General features: G+C 42.4%; 1 protein-coding gene across 4 annotated transcripts in view; it reads left to right on the top strand.

Moving 5' to 3' along the window:
* The window catches only part of LOC148415255 (neurocan core protein-like), an 85,639-nt gene that overhangs the window by 53,500 nt on the left and 5,588 nt on the right, over positions 1-26,551 (top strand). For 3 of the 4 annotated variants that reach the window (XM_088430405.1, XM_088430406.1, XM_088430407.1), the window contains exons 9-19: positions 1,303-1,383; positions 1,449-1,582; positions 1,994-2,156; positions 6,812-8,119; positions 12,959-13,072; positions 18,303-18,416; positions 20,510-20,561; positions 20,623-20,729; positions 21,218-21,300; positions 21,444-21,588; positions 22,297-22,479. In XM_088430405.1, coding sequence (XP_088286531.1) covers positions 1,303-1,383; positions 1,449-1,582; positions 1,994-2,156; positions 6,812-8,119; positions 12,959-13,072; positions 18,303-18,416; positions 20,510-20,561; positions 20,623-20,729; positions 21,218-21,300; positions 21,444-21,588; positions 22,297-22,479 — 2,484 coding nt within the window. The remainder of the gene's footprint in view (positions 1-1,302; positions 1,384-1,448; positions 1,583-1,993; positions 2,157-6,811; positions 8,120-12,958; positions 13,073-18,302; positions 18,417-20,509; positions 20,562-20,622; positions 20,730-21,217; positions 21,301-21,443; positions 21,589-22,296; positions 22,480-26,551) is intronic. The other variant, XM_088430408.1, reaches the window with a different exon arrangement.

Raw genomic sequence — 26,551 nt, 5'->3', positions numbered from 1 at the left:
TTAGTTACATTACAATTATACTGTATTTGAAATATAATGCATTACACTACTATTGCATTAACTTATATTTCTCTCACTATCATAACTGGAAATATGGATTTGCCATTCTAAATGTAACTCATCACGCTCATTACACATCCAGTGAAAGGTGGGCTTAAGCCTAAAACCAGCACAAATCATTTCATCTGTATTGTATTGTAAACCTTTAAAGACAAGATACTATAACTGTTGGGGGGAATTTTAATCCCTTTTTAACTTTGCTTCACAGCACAGTGATGCATTGTTTATGCTGTAGGCAAAAACAGTGCATTTCACAATTTCAATGTTAATATTCAAATTCAAGATCAGTTGGCTAGGTTAGAGACATATATTTAAAAAAATACATGGTTTCAGTGAGGCTAACGTTAGCAGCTAGCCTACGTCATTGTCAACGTGTTTAACGCACTGGCTAACATGAGTTTTGTATGCTTCATCTTGATACACATTGACCAGAACTATTTATAGACTATTATTAATAACAATTGTGCTGTGAAAATTAGCTTTAGTTTACCTTGCCATTGTTGCTAGTTTCAGCAGGGATCTTGCTGACAAGATTTCCAAATGCTGGTGAATCCACTGTGCAAAGCAGCAGCATATCTCCTAATGAATCTTCTAACCTCTTGATGTGGGAGTGTCATCCCTCAGCGAGAGAGCACAATCCTCCACGTGTTTTCTTATTGCTAACTTCACGTTACTATGGCCCCGGTTTGTCAAATTACTGGTCCTATTTCGCGAAGTGGAAAACTTTTTAGGTGTCTCTCTCAAAATGCACCTAACAATTATATTTTTCTTGTCTTTATCTCTGACGAACTGAAAGTAATGGTCGTATATCCATCTTGTGTACATATTGTCCATATTCAACCTGTCGTTTCATCTCAGCTATAGTAGATCAGCAAGTAAATCTGATCTCGTGAATTTGGCCAGAGAAAAACTCAACTTTCAGGCTAAAAATGCACTGTAATGCATTACTTTACTCTCATTTGTAACAAGTACAATATTACTATTTTTTGTGAGTAATATATTACATTACCGCGTTTTGGTCAAAAGTAATGCATTACAGTAATTACATTAAGTCTGTAATGCATTACTCCCAACACTGTTGGTTTTATTAAAAAATGAAAAAAGTGACTCTTACATTTGTGGAATTACAGCACTTCTTGAGGCACTAAAGCAACGACTGAGATACTAAATTAATGGATGAGGTACGCCCTTCCCCCCCAAAACACAGACAAGTACAGGGTGCTATGACTTTTGCCACCACAGGTGACAGTGAGCGTTTTGCATCCAACTGGACCAGGCTGGTGGACCTCGAGGAGGAGGAGTCCGTTCTTCGGGTCAATGCTTGTAAGTCGGCTTAACGACATGTAGCTGGCCAAGCAGAATGTTCTAAGGGAAAACCGTCTTCACAGCGTTGGAGTCATCAGATTCATACATCACGCTTCCCGTATTTCTGGGTCAAAGCATCGACTGGGGAAAACCTTTTGAGCCAGGCTCACCCGAATTTCTCCAGCCTCCTGCCCTTCCAACGCTCGCGGAGAAGAAGGTTGTCTATCCATCTATTTATTTCTTTATTTTGGGTGGCTTTTTTAGGATCATTTACATTGTCTGAGCAATTAATTCCTAAAGTTTCATGACAGAAATGCAGTTTGGTGATACATGTGCCTTGAAACCTCCATGAGAGTCAACCTATTCATGTGTGTCCACCAATGTGTCCATTTGGGCTCAGCAAAGCAGCAAACATAACTGCAGTCCGCCCAAACACTAAACATGATCGGCACGTCCAAGACGTCCTCTACTGAGCACGCTCAGACTTAGTAGGGTCTCTTCGGTGAGACCAAAAGCAAATGCCTACTACAGTGGACACAAACAAAAATGCCAGCTTTCAGCGGGTTCAAACTTGAATTTACGTTTGCATTTAAATTTCAGTTCATGTGTGGATTTGAAATGGCTGCAGGTCATCTCAGGGATTGTCCAATCTTTTTGGAAACCTTGGAACTACCTAGTCGGCGCCATTGGCGCCAGCGAGGAAACCACTGCAATGGACGAAGATGTAAAGATGACAAGGGGCAAAAAGAAGAAGCAGGACGAAGGGAATTTGGTCTCTACCACGTCACCTGGTGGGTACTTTGATCATTAGTTTTGTGTGTATGCCCAATATGTTTTCAAAGCACATCAGCTTTAGTGATAGCATACTGCACGTGTTCCAAATTAAAATATATGTTGCACAAAACTGGTCATTAATAATTCAGGACGGAGTCTGGGCTTCAACTTTAGTTTATACAACAAACATGAAGGCCCTATGAGTGTGACCAATCATATCAAAAAAGCTCCAGGGCTAAAATCATTTTAATATTGTTCTTATAGATCAGGATAATGTAATACAGCAAAGTGCGTTCATGTATGTATGCAAAAAAAAAAAAAAAATCCAGACTTGTTTTGCTCATGATCTTCTCTGCTGGTGCTGTTAACTCATCGTTCTTGACACACTGCGCTGCCATTTCTCCGGATGGTTATTAGGGACAACCATTAATAGCTATTTTAAACATGATGTGCGCGAATAACAACTCTTCACCAAAACGCTGGCAGGTCATAAAAAACTTGTCTCGTTGTCTTCCTTGTTTGCATAATGTCGGCCGAGTTCCGTCTGGCTGAACACATTGCGAGCAAGCAGAGCAAGCAAGCAAAGCCATTACCTATTAAGTGCTTTCTGAGATGTTCAATTCTGGATATATATATATATATATATATATATATATATATATACACTGTACATACATAAAGTACAGTTAATTCAACTTTCGACGAAACCCGCAACGTTTTTTTGTATCCTCTTTACACCATTTCTTTGGTCTTGCGACCTGTCCAAGATGGCAGTCGGAGTGTGTGCGTGACCGCCATGGATGTGTCCGAGCTCATAGGTCTATACACGAGTCATCGCTTATGTCACTACAATGCTGGTCTGCTATTGGTCGGTGTCATGGTCAAAATGTCTGCATGCTAAAGACTGGATCTTGTCTTGAGAGCTTAAAATAACGTATTTATTGTGCATTTTAGTGCTTAATTCAAACTTGAATTGGTTAACCATGGGTCTCAAGATTGCTAGTGATATTAAAGAGAGAAGTGGGAAGATGATCAGTATGGAAATGAAGCTGTGGAGATAATCAAGAAATACCAAGAAAGATAAGATAGACTAGGCTAGGCCCCCTACCCCTTACCCTCACTAGGGAATATGGCCATAACAAGCTGTTACGTCAATTTGAAGGTAAATAAATCCTTTATATATATTTTTTAGCCTATCGTTATTTTTTTTATTTTTTCTTATGTCATTGAATTGTATACATGTATATTATATATAAGTAGCACTTACGATACTATTTGGATACTGATTTTTAATATGTATGTACAATTGTGATGTTTTTACCTGGGGTTTTACACGCATTAGGTAATTAACATAGGTTTGGATTGCCTGTCATACGGCGGCATCAATGGTGGTCCGTGCGTTTCACACTTAGGCCTTCAGTGATTGGAGCCCTCATGCGTATCTGTACACATAATTGGGCTACGCGGACTATTTTTCCAGAGCATTTAAACATATGAAACCCACATCATCAATTGAAAGTTATCAATAAGACTTATCAATAAATAATAATAATTTCAAATTATTTGTCCACGAAGTTTTATGGAGTACACGAAGAACAGGAAATTTTTTAACAAAATTGTGCGCTGGATTACAAATGGCAATTTAATATAAATGTCACGTCTGGGCATGGTGAGTTGGTAGGAGGAGGAGAGTGGACCCAAAAATACGTGAAACCTGAGAAATATATGGCTGAAAAAAGGAAGTTTTAACAAGTAACTAAGGCAGGACCGATCTGAGAGCAAAACTGGACAAAGTATTACCAAATCAAATCAAACTAACAAGAACGCAGACAGTAAAGGCAGACGCAAGTGGAACAGAAACATGAAGAAAACCCCACAAATAAGAGACTTTATACATGTATATATATATATGTATATAAAAAATGTGACATTATGATAACTATATTAAACTATAATAATTACAATAACTATAATAAAAGTCAATTTCATTTTAAATTTATTTTTACCAAATATATATATATATATATATTTTTATATATAAAATTATTCCCCATATTCTTTTCTTTTCGTGTCATGTTATATCCATATGGTTGCACTCCTCCGAAGTGCTGCAGTTTTAGTGTAGAGTTTTTACCCAATTAGAATTCACCTAACGCATGTCGTCAGGCAGACTTCATGGCAGACTACAGTAAATGTCTGCCTGAGCCCGGAGGCGCTGGGCATTCGCTTGAACAGTCGAAGGCTTCTGTGCAGTGTGTAATGACATATTATGTACGGGCCCATATTTTTGTTAGACAGCTGCAATAGCCAATCGACCCATAAATACGCCTTCAAGAAACCTCACGTAGAAAGTGACATAAAGAGGATGCTCACTGCAGGAAGGTGGTGCTACAGTATATTGATCCACCATGTTTAACGGTAGAAGTAATTGAATAAAGAAAAACATGTTGCTCAACCAGCTAACGTTAGCATTAATGTACATCAAAGCCAGATCCGCAGACACTTTTTTTTTTAACCCTCAATGGCTGAAGAAGAGCAAAACAGAAATTGGATCAACGTGACTGTCAGCATTGGTGTCCATGTCAGTACGAAATAATGTATTATTGGAAATGAAACGCAAAGACAAACTCTACAAGCAAGTCATGAAAGTCTTTCCGAGGAAAAAAGAAGAATGGATTTTGTACTGAAATAACTTAGGGGGACAGCCTTTTTGGGTGAGTTAATATGTTTTTTTGTCATTTTATGTCATTCATACTCAATTGGCAGTCTGGTTGGGTTTGTTTGTTATGAGTTTGTGGGGTTTTGTTCATTTTTCTGTTCCAATCGTGCCTGCCTTTATTGTCTGCGTTCTCGTTAGTTTGATTTGGCCCATCTGTTGGGTGATACTTTGTCCAGTTTTGCTCCCGGTTCGGTCCTGCCTCATTTCCTTGTTAAAACGTCCTTTTTTGAGCCACATATATCTCAGTTTTCCTGCATTTTTCGGGTCCCCTTCCTTCCTCCTTCCAACTCACCATGCCCAGACGTGACACTTATATTACATTAGCTTGCCTGGTCTTTGTGGACTTTCTAAAACTTCGTGGACAAATAATTTTAAATTATCATTACTTATTCTAGGTTTTATTGATAAGTCTTATTGATAAGTTTCAATTGCTGATGTTTTTTTTTAATTAATTCAGTAAGAAATTAGGTACAAAAGGACTCTATTACTTTAGATCGGGGTGGCTAAGTTCGGTTGTCAAGAGCCACAATCCAGCCTGTTTTCATTCAAATGATTAGCTCATCAGCATGCTTTGCAGAATCCTGATAATGACGTTGATTTGAGTCAGGTGTGTTGGTTGAGGAGCTACATTGAAAACAGGCTGGATTGTGGTTCTTAAAGATCGAAATTGGCCATATCTGTTTCGGTAATGCACTTTATCTGGGGGTTAGTGGGTCCTCCATTAGTCGTCTGCAACTGGTTAAAAATGCTGCTGCGCGGGTTTTAACTGGCGCAAGTAAATATGAGCATATTTCACCGATTTTAGCTTCACTCCACTGGCTGCCAGTCCATTTTAGGATTGAAGCCTTGAATGGCCTTGCCCCACCTTACCTATCTGAGCTACAGCACCCGTATACCCCGAGCTAATCTCTCAGGTCAGCTGACCAGCTGCTCATGAGAGTGCCTAAAACTAGACTTGAGCTCAGAGGCAATCGAGCATTCGCCGTCGCAGATCCAAAACTGTGGAATGAACTGCCGCTGCATGTTAGACAGGCCTCTTTTTATCTGTTTTTAAAACTCTTCTTAAAACCCACCTTTTCTTCATGGCTTTCGATACCTTGCAGAGTTGACTATGATTTTTTTTTATCTTATTTTATTTTTTATTTATTTCACTTGATTTTACTGTTTTATTGTGTTTTTATTGTGTTACGTATTTATTGTGTTTTATTTTTCCTGTACAGCACTGTGGAACCCTTGTGTTTGTTAAAACTGTGCTATATACATAAAGTCGATTGGGTTGGATACTAAATTAGCGAATTACTTTATGTACTGAAGTACCGTATTTTTTGGACTATAAGCCGCACCTGTATATAAGCCACAGCAGCAAAATATGAGCAACAAAAAAAAGATGTTTGTCACGGATAAGCCGTACTGGACTATAAGCCACAGGTAATAAAATGAGATACTGTATTTCTGCAAAAATATGGTACATCGAAGTTTATCACTTTTTACTGTTATTAAATATTTTTGTAATTGTCTGCCAATAGCAACATCCTATCTTTAACAGACTGAACATGCATGCAAAGTAATTGATGACTGTAGTACTTATTTGATTTATTAGCAATCACGTTTAGTCGGACTGTCGAAAACAAAAATGGTATAAGCCTGCGATGGAATATCCAGACTCTGAAAAACAATACAAACAACAACAACAAAAAATATGTCTATGGGATTGAATGAGATAATAAATGGTTGTGAGATCATTTGTAAGCCTACGGGACTGTGGTCACCTTGACTTCTTGGTCAGGCCAAGTAAAAAACAAAATATGGACCTGTGACCAACATGACTGCCCATAGTAGCTATAAAAACTTGGCATCTTGAAAAAACTTCTTAAAAGAAAAGAAAAGTTGGCACCAAAACTCAAATGAACTTGATTAGTTTTACTGTATGTGGCTTGATTGACACTCCTGCAGGTTCCTTTTCTTGGGGAGTATTCCTGTCTGGCAGCACCTCAAAGGATGATTCGTGGCAAGCCAATCAAGAATCATCCGCGTGGTCTTCTCCCGCCTCCAGTCATTCCTTGACTCCGGCGAGCATCATTGAGGATACTCAGCAGAGGCGTGTATCCGCCACCTCTCGACCACTCACTCCAACAACTTCAGCAAGCAGGGTAACGTGGCTTGGTGCAAGTGCTAGGACCACAAGCAACTCCCTTCCCATGAAGGAGAAGGTGATGGCAGCGCCTCGAGCCACTTCCAGAGGAGCAAGAGGCAGGGGCAAGAAGAACAGAGGGGAGGATCAAGGCAGAGAAGACAAGGGAAGAGGCGAAGACGAAGGAAGCGGCCAGATTAGCGCTGCCGAGGCCAAAGGGCAGATTCAAGTCTCGCGCCGGCTGGTTGGGACTGCTAAACCCAGAGAGAGGTCCAGGTCTAGAGAAAGAGGTCACAAGAAAGGCCAGACAACCACCACTGCCACCAGCATGTCCACATCTCTAGTTGATCAGCAAGCCACGTCCAAAAGGCTCCCTGGTGTTTCAAACCAAACACAAGTGGACTTGGAGTCAGCTTCTTCTGGTTCAACCTCCGTATCCCCAATATCTTCTGCTTCAACCTCCGTTTTCACAACATCATCTTCTGGTTCAACGTCCATACCCACAACATCTTCTCCTGGTTCAACCTCCGTATCTGAAACATCTACTTCTCCTGGTTCAACCTCCGTATCTGAAACATCTTCTTCTTCTGATTCAACCTCCGTACCCGCAACATCTTTTTCTGGTTCAACCTGTGTATCCGCAATATCTTCTTCTGGTTCAACCTCCGTTTCTGAAACATCTTCTTCTTCTGGTTCAACCTCCCTATCCGCAACATCGTCTTCTTCGGCTTCAACCTCTGTATCCGAAACATCTTCTTCTTTTAGTTCAATGTCCGTAGCTGCAACATCTTCTTCTGGTTCAACCTCCGTACCCGCGATGAGCTCAGCTCCAACCCTGTCTTCGTCTCCAAGTCGGCCCTCTTCAGCGGCACCATCTCTAGCTCAGACTGCTGAATCCAGAGGTGCATTTGCGCTCTCGGGCAAGAGGAACAACTCGGCCGTCCTTGTGACGCTGCCAGACTGGGTTCCTGTCGAGAGCATGGCGGTTCTCAACATCTCTCTGGATCCCCCTCCAGAAGAGGAGGAGCCTGCATGGACCCAGACTGTAGGCTCGGGTTCCCCGTTAGCAAGCATCGTGGACGAGGAGAGCGGCGGGTTCAATGTGAGCGCCGTCACCCTTGTCCCAGCTGGTGAGTCCTGATGTCCTGCTTTCATTATCGCTTCTTTGTATGATCTCCGTCGACAACAAAAACATTGTCACACTGCTGCTTCTTTTAAAAGGGCTTTTTGACGTCACTAAGTTAGCATTCTCCACATAGTATGTATTTTTTAAGTAGTCAGTTTAATGAACAGGTACAATTTTTATATTTGACATTTTTTATTTAAGACCGTGACACTTGAGTTTAATCATAATGATCTAGTTCCAGCTTGCCATACCGTTATGAACTCTAGAAACACTTTAGAGACTGACATAGGATTTTGGGTTATTTGTGTATTCGTGTAACCTAAAATGTTTAGTAATGGCATTAAACCACCAAACAAACAAAACACATGGGGTGTTTTGTAGGTTACTCATTTCAGAGTCAAAAAGAATAACCCACAAACCAACCCAATTTTGACTTCATCTCATTCATTTGTGCACCCACACTGGGTCAGAAATAACCCAAAACAAGTCAAAAATAACCCACAAAACAACCAAAAAACATGGGTTGTTTTTCTCATTGCTCGTTTCTGTCGAGTCTGAAAGAATAACCCATAAAGTACCCCAATTTGTGGTTTATGTAGTTTATGTATCTCCTTTTAGGTCAGAAATATTCCAAACAAAAACAAACTTGCCACATTAATAGTTTATCCATAAAGTTGGAATCAAAATTGCAAAACCCACAAAACCCCCAATTCTGGCTTGTTTGGCAGGGTTATTCATTTTGACCCAACTCTGTGGCTAAATGAGGAATTGGACTAAAGGCCAAATTGGGTTGTTTCGTACCAAAACAAAATTAGATTGGTTTGATTGGTTAGATTGGTCGCGTCTTTGTGTTTTTTTTTTATGTTTTTTTTATTTGGTCAAAATTGAGTCAAAAACAGAAAAACAACTTTATCCCCAAAAGTTGGGTCGAAATGAGAAATCCACAAAACAGCCCAATTTTAGTTGGCCAGCAAATTTAATTAAAGCTAAATTGAATTGTCATATTAAAAATAAACTCAAAGCGTTATTTCCCCATGACCCCAGTTTTGGGGTAAAATATGTACCCCAAAAAGTTGGGTTGGTTGTTTCTGACCCGATTTGGATTATCTTTTAGCCAACTGACATTGGAGTTTGATGTCATGAAAACTGCACCAATTGCAGTCAATGGCATTTACCTCTGAAAAAGTAAGTCTTTAAAATGGGAATGTAATCAATTGGAATCAAAATGAGAACATACAACTTTAGGTTATCTGGTAAAGAGAGATACTTAAAAAAAAACTGATCTCATTTCGCGTCCCTTCTTTGGAGATTGTTATGTTCGTTTTCTGCTTGAGCCTGTCTTTAAATGAGCGAGTCATATTTTGGCCCAGACGTTTTTGTGTCAATCGGCAAACTTGTTGACTGACATCGGCGGCTCGCTGATCCAGGTGAAGGTTTTGTAAGTCTTTCAAGGTTGATTTGATGATGTGAGGCAGAGCAAATAATGGAGTGGCTGCCGCTTGTTGTGCTGCTGACTCACATGGTTGACTCCCAAAGGTGGATGATGGAGCCACGGAGAGCATTACTTGTCCCTGATGTGTGTTTACTGTAATGTGACAATGTGACTAGGTCAATGAGGCAACAAGGTGCTATCATCAGTGCGTTACAAGTCCGGCGGCCCACCACATTTTTCACGATTCCATTCTGTTCAATATCGCTTCACAAGTCAACACTCTATCATTCAAAATGGTTTATATTCCAAATGCCCCCCAGTTGAAGAATATTTTCTCGGCCTATCCCGACCACCAAGCTTCACAGATTTTCTGGAGGAAACCCTGAATATATATATATTTTTTTCAGTTTTACTTGGTGTAATTCTTTTAAGGTTAACAATCATTCTAGAGATTAGCACTGAAAATGGACGTTTCCTTCCTGACCTTGTCACTCATATATTCAAAATAATGCAATGTTTTGTCACCAGGACAGGAGAGAGTGCCTTCCCGTCAACAAGACCGAGCTCCCTGGCTGGCATATATTTGTCCGATAATGAGCAAGCTCCTAAGAAAGCCGCCGGTTGAAAAGCTGACGGATGCAGTTGATGGCCCACATTTCTCCCTTGATGACTTTGCTCCTCTGCAAATCTGCAGCCAGCGAGCCAAAGCTGCTAAATGCAGCTAAGACGAGAGAGCAGTTGTAAATCGTGCTGAGAGGGAGTTGAAGGTTGATTGATTGAGCGCAAGACCCTGGAGGCATGCAGGCGGAGGCCCATAAACACAGAGACGCTGATATCTTAAGCACACACACTGGAGATGTGGATGAACGAGCAGGCGGGGTCGAGTGATGGCTTTCCTCGACTTGTTGTGGTGCAGGTACAGGTACAACAAGAACCATGACGATGAGGCAAACAAAAATCTTTACTTGAGGTTTTATGCAGATGCACTTTTTCATTAGTGATTCAATTATTCAATTCAGTTATTTCTTCCAGAGCTGAACATACAACAAGAGATGTAGTTGCAAAATGTAATCAATCAGACACTGATGGCACAGCTAGATTTTTATTTTTTTTTTTGCCTACTTGAAAATGCTTTGCTCTGGTTAGGGGGTACATTGTTGGAAGAGAAAATTCACTGGATGTACATTGAACGCCTTCTTTGACTAGGAGATGATATATTCACATTTACCTTTTTCTTTTGTATCTGTGTGTGATCCATAATTTGGAACAGGTTTCTCAAATGGGGGTTCAAGTACCCCAGGGGATAGGTGAGGTTTTAACAAGGATCCCGCAGGATTCACCTGTTTTTCACCACAGCCTTCATCTTCCCAGTTGTCATACCACCAAGCTGTAGATTTTAGCTGGACATCAAGGTTATCATGTTTTGTTGGGCATGCAGTTTCACACATTGCGAAACACAATTACTCAACACAAGTGTGCGGATGAGTAATTTGAAGATTCTTTGATCTTGTAATTTGTGTGTGATGCTGTGCAGACGAGAGAACAGTCAACCGGCTCCTTCCACACACACACACACTATGGATTGATTGGTTTAACAGCACTCACTTTAATGCCGTAGACGCAAGGTTTATCTCTCCAAGGCTCAGCTCATAGTTTGGCTCCTCGCTTGATATTTGGGGCACTCCCTGACCTTGACTGACGATTGGGGCTAGCAAATCTTCTGCCAGATTGCTGTAGTCAAGCCTAGTCATGAAGGTGGTTTTTGGTTTTTGCCTGGGTCATTGGTAGAGGGTCCAGGCTTCTTGTTTTTATTTTTGCTTGGTGCAGCAGCAAATGGTAACAAAAGGTTTTTCCCAAATCAAATGATTTGTTATTGTAAACTAGTTGTTTTTAAGGATAACATTGTGATTGTGGCCATTTTGTTGCTTTCTGTGGAGGTAGGTCACAGTTCACAGTTGTAATCACAGCTCAGCTTTTGAATGTCATGTGACAACACGTGAGCTGTGATGAGTCGTTACCTGCGCAACTGTGATGTCATATCCAGTTGACATCAAGTGACAAAATGGCTACCACTTGGGTGAAAAAAAAACAATCACATCGCTTGACATTATCAATGTGCCAGTTATAAACATTTTAGCTTGGATTTAAATTACTTGTTTTTCATCATTAAATAAAAAAATCAAAAACAAATATGCAAGTAATGGATGCCCATTGAAGATGTCAGGATCTGGCCCAGCTTTTGATTTCCTGCCAGCACTTGAAGGAGGCAGAACAAAGCCTCCCACAGCAGACCCAATGGGTGGCACTTTTCAAAGCCCCTAAGTTGCTGTAATGAGCGCTCCAGGGGCAGGAAACTTGCTCAATTAATATGGAAATGGACCGACCACAAACATGCATGCATTTAGCAGGTGAATGGTGGGGCCGTATGGCGTTATATTTGTGCCACAATTGCGAGTGCGCCCAAAAAAAAATTGAGCGTAGAAAATAAAACAGAGCGAGCGAAAACAGATTTTGAGCGCAGAAAAAAAATATTGAAAAGAAGTTCCTCGCTCAAAATTTTTCCTCGCTCGCGATAGCCCTTTCTTGCTCAACATCTCACTCTCGCTCGCAATACTCCTCCCACCCTCGCTTGACATCGCCTTGGCTTCACATCGAGCTCTCGCTCGCTCGAGTCGTCCTCTGCGTGCGCTCAGTTCTCACTAATTACGTTTGTGCCACAAAAACAGCCAATCAGAGCTTCTAAAAGCATATTGATTGACAGCTTGGTATCCAATGAGATTGCTTGTTGATGTAATAACAAGCAACAAACACGGAACGAGCAATCGAACAAGTAATCTCATTGGATACCAAGCTGTCAATCAATGTGCTTTTACAAGCTCTGATTGGCTATCTTTGTGGCACAAACGTAACATGTGAGCAGAATTGAGCGAGGGAGTTAGGAGTATCGCGAGCGAGAGCGTGATGTTGAGAGAGAGAGGGCTATCGCGAGCGAGCAAAAGGGAATTTTGAGCGAGGATCTTCTTTTCAATATTTTTTTTCTGCGCCCAAATTTGTTTTCGCTCTCTCAGTTTTATTTTCTACGCTCAATTTTTTTTTTTACACTGAAAACAGTTGGGTCAAAAAATTGCCAAAAAAAAGGCTCAAAAGGGGACTGACCCACCTTCAAGTTATTTATTATAACCAAAAAGTTGTGTCATTCCATTTTTGAGCCAATCTGAGTTACCTGGGTTTTGTATTTTTAACCAACATTTTTGACACTACAAAAAAAATGGGTCAATGCATTTTTTATCCTATTTGGGTGATTGTTGAGTGTATTATTTGAACTTTTTTTTTTTTTTTTTTTTTTTTTTACACTCTAAAATGGTTGGGTCAAGAATTACCCAAATTGCCACGTTGAACTGTGTGTTTCAGTGGAGCCATGCGTGACAAACCCGTGTCTGCACGGAGGAAAGTGCCTCCCCCAGAGAGCGGCCGGCTACAGCTGCTACTGCCAGCAAGGCTACGCCGGCGAGAACTGCGAGATCGGTGAGCCACGCACATAGGCCTTCAAGACTCCGGCTCGTCATCCGAAGAATGCTATTCAACATCATTCAACAACGTACCTTGGCTGTGGACTAACCAAAAGATTTGACGTCTCTGCCTAGTTGTTGCTGGGATATAAGTGGATGGGAAAATCAAGAGAAATTCTTTGACCCCTCTGATACACTTCAAACGCTACAGAAGCATTAGGGCATTAAAGAAAAAAAGCGGTTTGGTAGGATTCTCACTTTTAGTCAGAGATAAGACAACAAAGGGACAATTAGGGCTTTGTGACGGCAAGTCTGACTTTTAAGTCAGAATTCTGACAATATTCAAATTTTACTGTTAAGTCACAGTCCTTTACAGTCACAATTCGGACTATAAATCTCTTTAAAGAGAGAATTTAAAAAGTCAAAATTCTGACTTTCTCTAGTCTAAATTTTCACATTAAATCAGTGATAATTCTGACTTTAAAGACAATGAGATTAAAATTGTGGTAGTAGTCAGAATTCTGACTGAGTGACAATTGAAGTCAGAATTTTGTCTTTAAAATCAGACTTGAATGGAATGTCTGCATTTTGTCAAGACGTATAAATATGCCTTTGGGATCGAATTAGAGCCATTTGATACGTGAGATGATGGCGTGGACAAAAACACAAAAGGGATTGAACATGCTGGCATCGACTTAAGTCTTCATAGGACGTGCTCCAACATCGTTGTAGTCTGAAGGAATCTAGAAAAAGCTTCTTGCCTTAACCTAGTTCCTAGAGTGTTCATTTTTGTTGAAAGATCGCCCATACCACAACATAGTGAAACAATTGATTTAATCCAGACCGAGTGGGAAAGTCCACGAGGCCTCGGGTCAGTCCTGCCACAGGTCGGAGCAGAAAATGGCAACAATTCACCTTCCACATTCAGTTCTTATACCCTTTTGGAGCATGTAGTCCCACTGTGGAATGCAGGTGTGTGTGTGTGTGTGTGTGTGTGTGTGTGTTCGTGTGCGTGCGTGCGTGTGTGTGTGTGTGTGTGTGTGTGTGTGTGTGTGTGTGTGTGCGCGTGGGGGTCTGTTTGCGTGGGGAAGGTGTCTTCAAAAGTCTTTGTTCTGCCGGCCATTCTTTGAAGCGGGAGGAAGTCTGAGCACCATAAACCCTGACTGATATCTTCTCTTGAAGGCCACACCTAGCCTTTTGCTCCTGGTGGAATGTTGTGTCGGGGGATGCCATCTGTGAAAGGATTGGAAATTGCACACGTAGTTTTCTTAACGATTCAGCTAGTTTTAGCTTTGCATTTGACCAACGTACCTCTTTGATTTTGTTAGTTTGTAGAAGCTCTTTAATACTGCTGATTTCTAACCTGAGCCTCTTTTCTGTGACTTGTTTTGTGGATTTAAGAGCATCAAACAGGGAATGATTGTCTGTGACACAGATGAGAGGAAGAGGTTTGAGGTCAGGATTTCCAGTAGTAATCTCAGAATAGAGTGTAGCCAGGAACAGTGCATTGTCAATCCCATCTGACATGGCAAGTGTTTCTCCTGCCAGTTTGCTCCTTACCACACGCCTGACTTTTTTAGACTGCCAAAACAGTGGGGAGAATCTTCCATTTTTTCCTATGAGAGCAATCAATGTACCTCCTTGCGTGCCTCCATCTGGAAGATTACCCAGCGAGGCATCACTGAATACAGCCAAACTCAAGTCATCATTGTTGCCTAAATACTGAAATTTAAGTGTGACCTTCTCTGACTTACGTTTGCGGATTATTTTGTTGACTTCAATGATGGACTGAACAGTAGCATTTTTAATGTTTGATGCCAGGCTGCATACATCAAACATAACATAAGGTCTTGTTTGTTTTGCTACCCACAAAATTTGTCCTATTTTAGACCTCAGCTGGTCTCTCTCCAATTCGTTCAATGAAGCATCATTTTGTATAGCACGCGCTTTCAGTATAGGAACTAGTTGTAGGTTGTCAATGTAGGTGTGTTGATGCACCTACACTACACCGTCAACAGTTACAATGTCCATGCCCACATATGAAAAACTCTCATGTTCTTCTCGACCCACATGAAATACAGATTTCAGTACAGGGATAACAGTGGAAATGAAGTGCTCTGAGCCTGCCCAAAAAAAAATCATCCACATGACACGCCAGTAGTCCTGTCACCTCAGACTGCTCATTCCGCCAATAGAACACTGCAGGGTCAACTTTTGACATTTTATCCCCAGTCTTTAGCATGAGGTGTTTGACTTTGTTGTACCAATAGAGGGAGGCGTCCGCAAGTCCATACACACATTTCTTTAGCTTCCATACAACACCATACACACCAGCTTCTGGTGGTGGACAGATATAGATGTCTCTCAAGAGTTCCATTCCCTGCAAAAAGGCAGATTTAATATCCATAGAATGAATTTTCCATTTGTTTTGACATATCACAGCTAAGAGCAGGCTGAGTGACTCTGACGCACATGTGGGAGAATCTTTTTGCAATTCATGAATATTGACTTCCTCAAAACCTCTTGCCACAAGGTGAGCTTTGGGAACAATTACCTTGGAAGTGTCTTTCAGTGTACAAACCCATCTAGTAGAAACACATCTTTGTCCCCTGTCACTTATTTCTTAAAAAACATCGTTTTTCCTCAAGTTTTCAATCTCTTGCCGTTTAGAAACAACAAGAGAGATATCTCTTGCAACGAGTACATCAGCATCCGCATTTTCACATTCTGTTTGAAGATTTTCAACTTGTGCCATATTTAATGCTTGTTTTTGTCCCTCAATTCCATTAGGTTCAAGATATTGTAAATTGTACCCGTTTTTGTAATGCCCATTGGCTTTTCCTGCTCTGCCTAAAACTCTAGCAGTGTGTTGGTATCATCATTTTTGTTGGTAAATGTGACTACTTGCCCTGCTCTCAATTTGACATCAGTAGTAGCAACAGCACTAGTTACATCACTTTTGGTTACTGTCTCATCAGTTTGTTTGTCAGTTTCTCCTCTAGCTGTTTGTCTGTTGTCAGTAACATGTTCTTCTTCTCCATTAGCACTATGTTCATCATCAGAACTCTCTGACACCTGATCTTGAACTTTGCTTTCATTTTCTTTGCACTTTTCGGGAAGACAGGGCAGAGCAGGCTGACTTTCATTTTGTGCATTTATTTTATTTAGCCTGGATTGGTGTACTCTGACAAGCATTCCACCATGTCTGATGAACACTACTGCTCCGTCCTGACCAATGACTACAACAGGACCTTTCCACTCTGAACTGTCAGCTCGTTTATAATACACTCTGTTTCCTGTTTCATAATTTTCATCTGTACATCTGAGCTGCTTGCGAAGTGCTCTTTTTATTCTTTCTGAGCATTCCACCTCTATAAAAGCTTTTCTAGCAGCATGTAATGCTGATAGATGTTCTCCTACTCGACTACCCATATTGATGCTGCCTAGAGCAGGTAGTTTATCAACCAGAACAGAAGGAAGGCTCGGATTTTGTCCAAACACAAGTTGATGTGGACAATATCCATGCACATTGATCATAGAGTTTTTTGCCATAAGTGCCCAGTCTAAAGCAGTTTGCCAACCTCATACATTTTCTTTTTTTACCTTTAAAAGGATCTCAGTCAAAGTCATATTATGTCTTTCTAGTAGTCCATTGCTCCAGGGGCTGTATCCCGCTGTGGTCTTCGTCTCAATGTTGAATTTTTCTGCCATGTCTTGAATCTCCTCATTGTTGAACTCGCCGCCATTGTCCATAAAGATCCGTTTGGGAGCACCATTAATACTTATCCATGAGTGAATGAAAGAGTTGACGATCTCCGAAGGTTTCTTGGTCCTCACAATGTTTCCAGCGCTGAATCGTGTAAAGTGGTCGATGATGTGGAGGTACCAAACACCAGGCTCGAGCTCGTTTAGATCCATTGCCACTCTCATTGTATTCTGACGCCAAGGGTAATCCAACAGCAGGCTTGGGCTTTGTCCTGCGATGTTTCTGACAAATTTCACAATCGTGAATGAGCTCCTCAGAGTCCGTCATAACTTTAGTAAACAGTGTGATGTTGCACTCATCCACACTGTCGTCTTCTGTTAATTTGACTTCATTTCTACGATGAGGACAATCTTTTGCCCAGTGGTACGTGCTTTGACAAATGGCGCATTTTGTCCGCTTACCATACTTGTCTAGTGGATTTGTGCCTAGTTGCGGCTGCCGCTGTCCGCTCTGCGGCTGCCGCTGTCCGCTCTGCGTTGGAATATGGCTTCTTCTAAATTTATCAGTCATTCCAGACTTTTGATCGGTGAAAAAACTGCATCTTTAACTTCACTGCCGTTTCCCACTCCGGGGATTTTTCCTCCAAAAATCCGCTTCAACGCTGATTTCATCGACGTAAAAGTTAATTCCGTGCACGCTGTAAGTGCAAGCTGTCTCTTCTCTTCGAGACACGACGTATCGAGGAGTTTAAACGCTAACACAGTGTCAGGCAAAGTCATATTGTACTTTTTCATGCGGTTGTATCTTTGCTCGAAGTCGATTATATAGTCAGCCAAGGAAACCGCACTGTCTTTAGATATCGAATCAAAATAAGAGTATGTTTCATACGCGCGGTCTTTCTCTTTTCGTAAGAATACTGTGTCCAATTTAGTAAGCAATGTCTCCATACCGTCATCTTTATTCAGGTCTTCTGCGGATATTTCCAACGCGATTTCTCTGGCTCTTCCTTCGAGCCCCAGAGCCACCGCGAGCGCTTGCTTCTTCTTATCCAACTCCGTAACCAGTCTCCAAATGCGGACTTCATTTTTCCAGCACTCATATGGCCTGGTTTCGTCGAATTTGGGTGGTACTTTATTATTGGAAATCCTTTGCTACCATTGAAAGGATTGGAAATTGCACACGTAGTCTTCTTAACGATTCGTTTATTCCGCCATTACTCAATTCCCGCTCATCAATAACCAACCAGTCTCGTAAGTCCTTGCGACCACACACAACATGTATAATAATAACAATCTGTTCCTTTTGGAGGTGCCGACATGTCTTTATTTCTCCAGGGCCAAGACCATATCTGCTTTATACTGATATTATGATGTCTAAATCTTTATTAGAATAACACAGTTCCATGTACACACTATTTTATTGATAGATTGAATTTGAAAAATATGAATTTCCTTCAAGTCTTCGTCTTGAAGCTAGATGATTTGAGCGGAATGGCTCAAAAAAGCAAACAGATACATTTTCTTTTCCTTCCTCCTGGCAGACGTGGACGACTGCCAGTCGGAGCCGTGCCAAAATGGAGGCACTTGCATCGACAAGATCGATTCTTTCCTCTGCTTGTGCCTGCCCAGCTACGGAGGAGATGCGTGCGAGAAAGGTGAGCGATAAAAGGCCAGACAACAGGCGCCTCCCACAAATAATGGGCCACACCTTTACGGCCTGTGTGGATCCAAAATTGCACGCTGGGGGTAAGGCAAACAAAAGCTCTCGCTTGCATGACTTTGCCAAATGACTCAATTGGCACTAACAGTTGATCACTTTTTTTTTTTTTTTTTTTACATCTTTTCATAAAATCGAGAGAGAATGGTCAAGGATTTCACAAATGGTTCTCGAGCAGGGGCCTCCAACCTTTTTATCACCACAGACTGGTCAACGCTTGAGATTTCTATTGTGTGGGGGGAAAGGGGGTGGGGGGGGGTCCATTGACAATTTTGTTGTCAATAGGGGTGGCAGATCAACGATTGACCATTTTTTCCTCAACGGAGGGGCGAATGGCAAACAAAAAGTGCCCATAAAATATGAACTCACCATTAACGCCAAACTAATGGGAGCCCGTCGGGAGTCTCAAAGACACTTTGCCATTTGCAGGCTCATCTGGTTCGGTCACAAAAAAGGTGGAGAATCCATTCCTGTCAGTTTGTGGGTCCCGTTTGGCTATGAAAGTAGCACTCAAAAGTCCTTACCGCGAGATTTCATTTTTCACTAATGCTAATACTGCCTGTTAAAAGTTTTCTTTTTCTTCAAAGTTGTGGGCTTGTCACCCTTCCCAAAAATGTCTGTTTCTACTAATTTACTGGTATTTGTGAGTGAAAGTGATCAAAATAGATCTAAGAGCACAATACATAAAATGGTTTCAAGACAGTTTTCAAACTGAAAGGTTTATCAAAATAAAATAGCATTCAGACTTGGACAATACATAAAACGTAAGTACAGTGGGCCCCCGGTTTATGAACTCCCTCTTTTATGAACTTTTCGGCTTACGAGCGTGGACCGCGCCATATTTTGTCCCCCTCTTACGCACAAACCTTTCGTCTTACGAACAATCCGACATGCCGGTCAATGTGTTCGTACAATTATTTTCGCTTCGCTGCATTAACGAAATCAATTGTTCACGCTTGTCACGGTTACGCTGAACGCTATTGCTCTTACAATGTCACAGTCACTGTGTCAGTCACGGAGTCAGTCATGGAGATGCCGATATGCTATTGGTCGATTAAGGTCACAGTCCCGGTCTCACTCACGGAGATGCGGATATGCTATTGACCGGCGTCACGTCAATCACAGAAATTCCGATATGCTATTGGCCGAACGCCTTTATCTAGCTTGATGGTACAGCTGGTCGGGATGGAAGGAAGGAGAGAAAATTAGTGAAAAACGGAAGGAAGGAATGTTGTGAAGACTTTGCAAACTTTATCTGTTAGACATGTCTTCTAAAATTGCAAGTGGCGGTAAAGGAAGAAGTAAGAGAATGATGACAATAGAAACCAAGCAGGAGATAATAAAAAAATACGAAGGAGGCGCACGCATAGTTAACTTTGCTCGTGAGTATGGCCGTAACCGCTCGGCAATCTTCTAAGGGCAAGACTTTCCTTGCCGGGGGACGGACCTCGGTTGACAACAAAATGGAGAGGCTTCTTCTATTATGGATTAAAGAGAAAGAAATTGCCGGTGATATGTTCTAGTTTGAGAAAAGTTCTTGTTTAAGAAAATAAATCAATAAATTCTGCGGGTTGGTCTCTGCTCCCCTCCGCCTCCACCCAGCTCAAGTCATGTCGCCCCAAAGGTAAATGTCATTTTTCCTTTGTATATTTGTTATTTAATTTAACTGTACAGTAGATTATGTTACTAATTTTTAATATGTGTATAAAGTCGTGATGTTTTTACCTAAGGTTTTTGCATGCGTTGCACACATTCACTAATTAACATAGGTTTGGATTGCCCGTCATACGAGCAATTCGAGTTATGAGCGTAGCCGCTGAACGGATTAAGTTTATAACACGGGGGCCCACTGTACTTCATTATTTTCGGTGCAGCCCGGTAGATGGGGACCTCTGTTCTAGAGGGTAAAATAGTCCGCTGCTATGCGGTTTCAATTCATGTAAAAAGTGTTTAAAAAAATAGTCATTTCAACCCACCAAGCGGAATGTCGGAATTTCAGTAAGACTTTTAACTGGTTCTCTTTCCTTGTAGACATCGAAGGCTGTGAGCATGGCTGGAGGAAATTCCACGGCCATTGCTACAGGTAAGAAATTACGAAGGCCGCCCAATGCATCTTTTTCTTTCGGACAAAATGTGTTTGCCAGGTACTTCAGCCACAGGCACACGTGGGAAGATGCTGAGAAAGACTGCAGGGAGCACAGCGCCCACCTGAGCAGCGTCGCCTCTGCCAACGAGCAGGACTTTATCAATGGTGAGTCAGTCCCAGACCCTGGCGGCGTGTGAGCCCAGGCTCCTTTCATTGAGTGGTGACGTTTTGCTCACCGCTTTATTTCCTATGAGGACCGTTAGCTTTTATGTGGAGGACGTCCAGATGAATGGGAATTGGCAATGCTTAACGGCTGATGTATGAATGATGAGGAAAAAAGGGTTTTGTAATACTCATTCATGCAAAATAAAATTTGATCTGGTTGTTTGTTAATAGATGGAATATTTGATAGAATAATGTAAAGCATGGGGGGGCTTGCATGTGGAGGTTGTTGGGCTGCAGCCTAAACGTAATTGTCAACGGAGTGCTTTTTTTTTTGGGGGGGGGGGGGGGGGGGGGGGGGGCGCCAGCAACAGGGCAAGAAACAGGCTGGCAGCCCTGCCTGGCTTTTAATACACAGAGGGAGACTGCAATATACTGCATTTGTCCTCCATTCCATGTAACGCGCGTATGTTGTCATTGGTTCTCGAAAGGTCTTGGTCACGACAATGCCTGGGTGGGCCTGAATGACCGCACGGTAGAAGATGACTTTCAGTGGACCGACGCCAACGAACTGGTCAGTCAATGGTCGCTCTTTACTATTGCTGCAGTCTGAAAGGTTCTCTTGGTCCCATACATTATGTGAAAATAGCTGAGCTCATCCCTCACATAAAATGCAATACGGTGGTGCCGTCCACTAAGTGGAGCATTCTTTTGCAGCTGTACGAGAACTGGCGAGAGAGTCAGCCAGATAACTTTTTTGCGGGAGGCGAGGACTGCGTGGTGACCATTGCTCACGAGGACGGCAAATGGAACGACGTGCCCTGCAACTACAATCTGCCTTACGTCTGCAAGAAGGGAACAGGTGCGGTTGACTCACTCAAGCTCCAAAGTCCGACCCATCCTTATTTGAAGAAGCATCGTGGTGCCTTTCCCGTTTGGAGGCATGCAGTCATTTTCACTAAGAATTTCCCCAAATTGGGCAAGTTGCACTGTACTCAGAGAGAGAGAGTAAATTAGGAGACTTTCTATATACGCTGAGCTCAGCTGACGACCAATCACAGCTCAGCATGTGAATGTCACAAGAGTAAATCCAGGGGATTAATTGTTTTCTGAGCCTGGTGCACAAGTTATATTATTTTCATCATTTTAGTGTCCCTCTTGAAAGAAGACGACAGTCATTTTTTAAAAGGTTTCGTACTGTGCCTGCTAATGCTCATCTTACAATGGACATTGTGTGACTTTCCGGTGTACCGCCCTTGGTCACCAGAGGGCAATCATTTAGGAAAAAAGTGACAGCTTTATAGATGCCACAATTTCAGGCAAGTTTTGCTGGCCATTTCCCATTAGCATTAAAATAGTTACCTTTTAGCCATGCGCGTATGTTAATTTGTAGAGTAAACTTCAACTAAGAGTGTTTTTTTTTTTTAGAAGCCTTCAGCACGTTATGAAGTTTGCTGCGGCCATGCAGCACTTTTAGCTTCCCACTAAGAAAGTATTCAAATGGCGTGGCTAGCTTGCAAGTGGACAAGTCAGACACAGCAGCTGAAGAGAAGGATGCTCCTGTTTGCAGTGTTATGTGGGACCCCGCCCGCTGTGGAAAACGCCCGGCTGGTAGGTCGGCGGAGGTCCCACTACGACATCCATGCGGTGGTGCGCTACCAGTGCTCGGAGGGGTTCTACCAGCGCCACGTTCCCACCGCCCGCTGCCGGGCGGACGGCACTTGGGAGCGGCCCCGGATCATCTGCGCTAAATGTGAGTCTGTTCCAGTGTTTTCATTCATGTCAATGCAGCAAATTGTAGCTCATGTCATATCCTCGTTTGGGAACACGTCAGCCTAAAATAGAAAATCAAACGGGCACAATGCTAAACATAGGACAAACTTTTATTTATTTATTTTTAATAAGTGTTACTATTCTGTCCTCAGTGTGCGTGTGTCAGAACACACTTTGACAGATAGCGAACAGCTCTTCAAAAAGACAAAAAGGCTGCAGTAGTTTTCAGATGTTAACTGTTGTTTTCAATCCTTTGAAGTTATAATTATTCTGTAAAACTGAAACAATATAAATGAAAAAACGAAACGTTCATAATAAAGATTGAGGAAAATGCAACGGCAGCAATGACGAAAGAGACATCCACACAATAATGGGTGAAATAAAAGCAACAATACAGACCAACAACAATACATTGCAAGTCTAACACGAAAAAGAAAAACATGTAGGGGAAGCCACAGAGGGAACAAGGAAATCCCTCAAAAAGAGTGGCAGCAAGTGTGGCATCACGTGGCAACATCCACAGAGGGAAAAAGGAAATGCCTCGAAAGAGTGGCAACAGTTGGCAACAAGTGTGGCATCATGTGGCATCTGCCGCAAGCATGCCACTGCCACAAAAAAAGCCAGCTCTTACTGCCAGTGGCTGCAATCACGGTAAAACTGTCAAACGCTGTTTGATGACGTCACGGTACAAGCCCTGCGTGCAGTCGTGGCAGTTTAACGTAAACAAAATTAGACAATGACCAAAAATCGCCAAAAGAAAAAGACAGAACACCACAAACATAGTCAACTCCTGAGTGATGACACTCCCCTCCTGCTATTATTGAATACCACTGCCAGAACAAAAAACATCCAAATAGCTAGAACAGTCAATTTGGCTGAACGTCTTTTACAGCCATCAGAAGAATCGCCTCAGAGACTGGCCTCAAGAAAGTCTTTGCTGACCCCGAGTTTGTGACTTTGAGTTCCACATTCAGGATTTTCCCATCTTTGTCAGGGAACGTCTTCATGACCAGAGCCATCGGCCACTCATTCTGTTTCACCTGGTTGTCTTTGAGCAGGACCAAGTCACCTTTGCTCAGATTACGATGGGCGTCCTGCCACTTACTGCGAGTTTGAAGTGTTAGTAGGTATTCACATCGCCATCTATTCCAAAAGGTGTTAGGAAGATGCTGTACTTGTCTCCATTGCTGATGATGGAGGTCTTTACTGTCAATAGTTCCAGGAGGAGAAGGATAAGTACACTCTTTTTGTCTCAGAAGTGAAGCAGGAGTCAGGAGAAAGGGTGAATCTGTTTCTGAAGAGATTGGCACAAGTGGCCTGGCATAAAGGATTGCGACGACCACTGCCATCAATGTTGACAACACCTCATGTGTGAGGCGCGAAGGGCTGGTTTGCATGAGCATCGAATCCAGTATTCGTCGGGAGATGCCAATCATTCGCTCCCACACTCCCCCCATATGAGAGGAATGTGGCAGTTGAAGACCCAAGTGCAGCCTTCATCACTTAAGTACTTCCTGATATTAGGTTCTTCAGGATTTGTGCAACTCCTTTCAGGCACCTTTGAAGTTGGTTCCGCAGTCAGAGCGTATTTGCTTTGCAGGTCCACATAGAGCAAAGAATCGACGCAAGGCATTCATAAAACTTGATGCGTCCATTGCATCAATCAACTGGATGTGCACGGCGCGTGTGCTCATGCATGCGAAAAGCACAGCCCACCTTTTGCTGTTAGTCTGATCGCCACGGGTTCACCTTGTAACAACCCTCCAAGGGCCGAAAACATCCAAGTCCCACATAAGAAGGGTGGCTCGAAGCTCAAGCGATCAGGAGGTAGGTCTGCCTTTTTTTGCTCAATAGTTCTTCCACAAAGCTTGTTACATACAATGCATTTGTGCAAGACTCCGTTGATAACTTTTCTAGCCCCAACAATCCAGAACCCTGCCATGTGGATGGACTCTTCTGTAAAGACACGACCTTGGTGTCCAACCTTTTCATGGTAATGTCTCACGAGAAGCATGGCAATGTGACTGCGGCCTGGAATGACAAGAGGCAACTTTTCTCTTGTGTCAAGTGTCGACTAGTTTAGCCTTCCACCTATTCTTAAAAGGCCAAAATCATCAACATAAGGATTCAGCTTCCTTAAGGAACTTTCTTTTGAAATGTTCTCCCCATCAGCCAGGCATGATAACTCCTTACTGTAGTGATACGCATTTCTGCGTTGAGAAGCTCTCCTGCTGTGCAAGGGATTTTGCATTGATGCCAACCACTACAACTTTCAAGCTTGGTCATATCAGCACTAAATCGAGTCACAATGTGTGTCAAGAACGTAATGGCTCGCACTAAAATCTTCCAGGATGAGAATTGTTTAAATCGATGAGACTCCATATCAGCTGGAAGAACAAACAATGTAATAGCATGAGAACGCATTTCCGAATCAAGGTCTCGAGCGACGATCTAAATGTAGTCGTCTCTTCATTTTTTAACAAAAACTGATGCCCAGTGAGCCATGTTGTGGTGGCAAGTTCAGCTGCAGGTACAGATCGAGTGGCATGAACCGACGGATTCATGGTGGTGCAGACATAGTTCGGGTTTTGTGGATCTTATGATTCTTTGGACTCTTGGCGACATACATGTAAAACCGCCTGGTCTGGTTGTGTATGTATCCCAAGACAACTTTGCTGTCTGTGTAAAATTGCACTGAGTCCATTCTAACATCTAACTCTCTCTCCACCAGCTCTGCTACTTCCACAGCCAAGACAGCCGCACCAAGCTCCAATCTTGGCACTGTGTGGGCAGCCGCAGGAGCTAATTTAGCTATTCCCAAGACAAAGCCAATGTGACATTTTCCATCGCTGTCGAGTACCTTTAAGTAGGCTACGGCTGCAATGGCTTTAGTTGAAGCGTCTAAAAAGATGTGGAGTTCCTTCCTGGAAGCTGTGGTAAGAGTAGTTGGAGTGTACGCTCTTGATATCTTAAAGTCACTCAGAGTTTGTAAGGAACTTTCCCAGGCTTTCCATTCAGCTTTCTTTTCGTCGGGAAGGGGAGTATCCCATTCAAGAACCTCACCATTGGTAAGTTCTCGTAGTAAGAATTTTCCTTGAATGATGACCGGCAAGTCCAAGAGGGTCAAAAAGACTTTTGCTAGAATGCCTCTGTGAGTTAAAGGTCTCTCAGCAGTTCCCACTCTGAATGTGAAGAGGTCATGCTTAAGATCCCAGTTGAGCCCTAAGCTGCGTTGGACGTGGCCTGAGCTATTGTCAAAGTCAACATTCTGAAGACACTTTGCATGGTCATCCTGATGGAAAGCATTCAACACTTCTGGGTGGTTTGATGCTATTTTATGGAGCCGTAGGTTGGAGACGACAAGCATCTCTTGCATCCTCTTGAGCAGGTCGATGGCCCCTGCAGCTGATGGAAGGGACTTGAGGCCGTCATCAACATAAAAGTCCCGTGCAACAAAGTGTTTGGCATCCATGCCGTATTCACTTGCGCCGTGTTGTGCTGCATGACGAAGACCATAAATGGCTACTGCTGGTGAAGGACTGTTGCCGAACACGTGGGCCTTCATTCGGTATTCGACAACTTCGTTGTAGGGATTGTTATCTTTGAACCAGAAGAACCGAAGGATGTCTCGATGATCTTCTCTAACAATGAAACTATGAAACATCTGTTCAATGTCCGCCATCACAGCTACTTGTTCTCTTCGGAAACGGAACAAGACTCCAAGCAAGCTGTTGTTCAAATCTGGACCAGTAAGAAGTACATCGTTCAACGAGACGCCATGGTGTTGATCACTGGAATCAAAGACACACCGAAAATGGGTAAATACCATCGTTCTTCTTTTTCTGACAATGTGGGAGCTAATTCTGCCTGGTTGTGATCAAATATTTTTTGCATGAAGTCCAGAAAATGAGTTTTCGTTTCGGGCTTTCTTTCTAGAGTGCATCGAAGAGAAGCAAGGCGTTGGAGAGCCTGCTCTTGGTTGTTTGGGAGCTGTGGGTATGGAGATCGAAATGGGAGTGGTGCCACCCAACTGCTGGAATTGTTTGTGAACA

Source organism: Hippichthys cyanospilos, chromosome 12, assembly GCF_059441005.1.
Source record: "Hippichthys cyanospilos isolate Australia breed blue-spotted pipefish chromosome 12, RoL_Hcya_1.0, whole genome shotgun sequence".
Lineage (NCBI taxonomy): Eukaryota > Metazoa > Chordata > Actinopteri > Syngnathiformes > Syngnathidae > Hippichthys > Hippichthys cyanospilos.
This window is presented reverse-complemented; position numbering and strand designations above follow the sequence as displayed.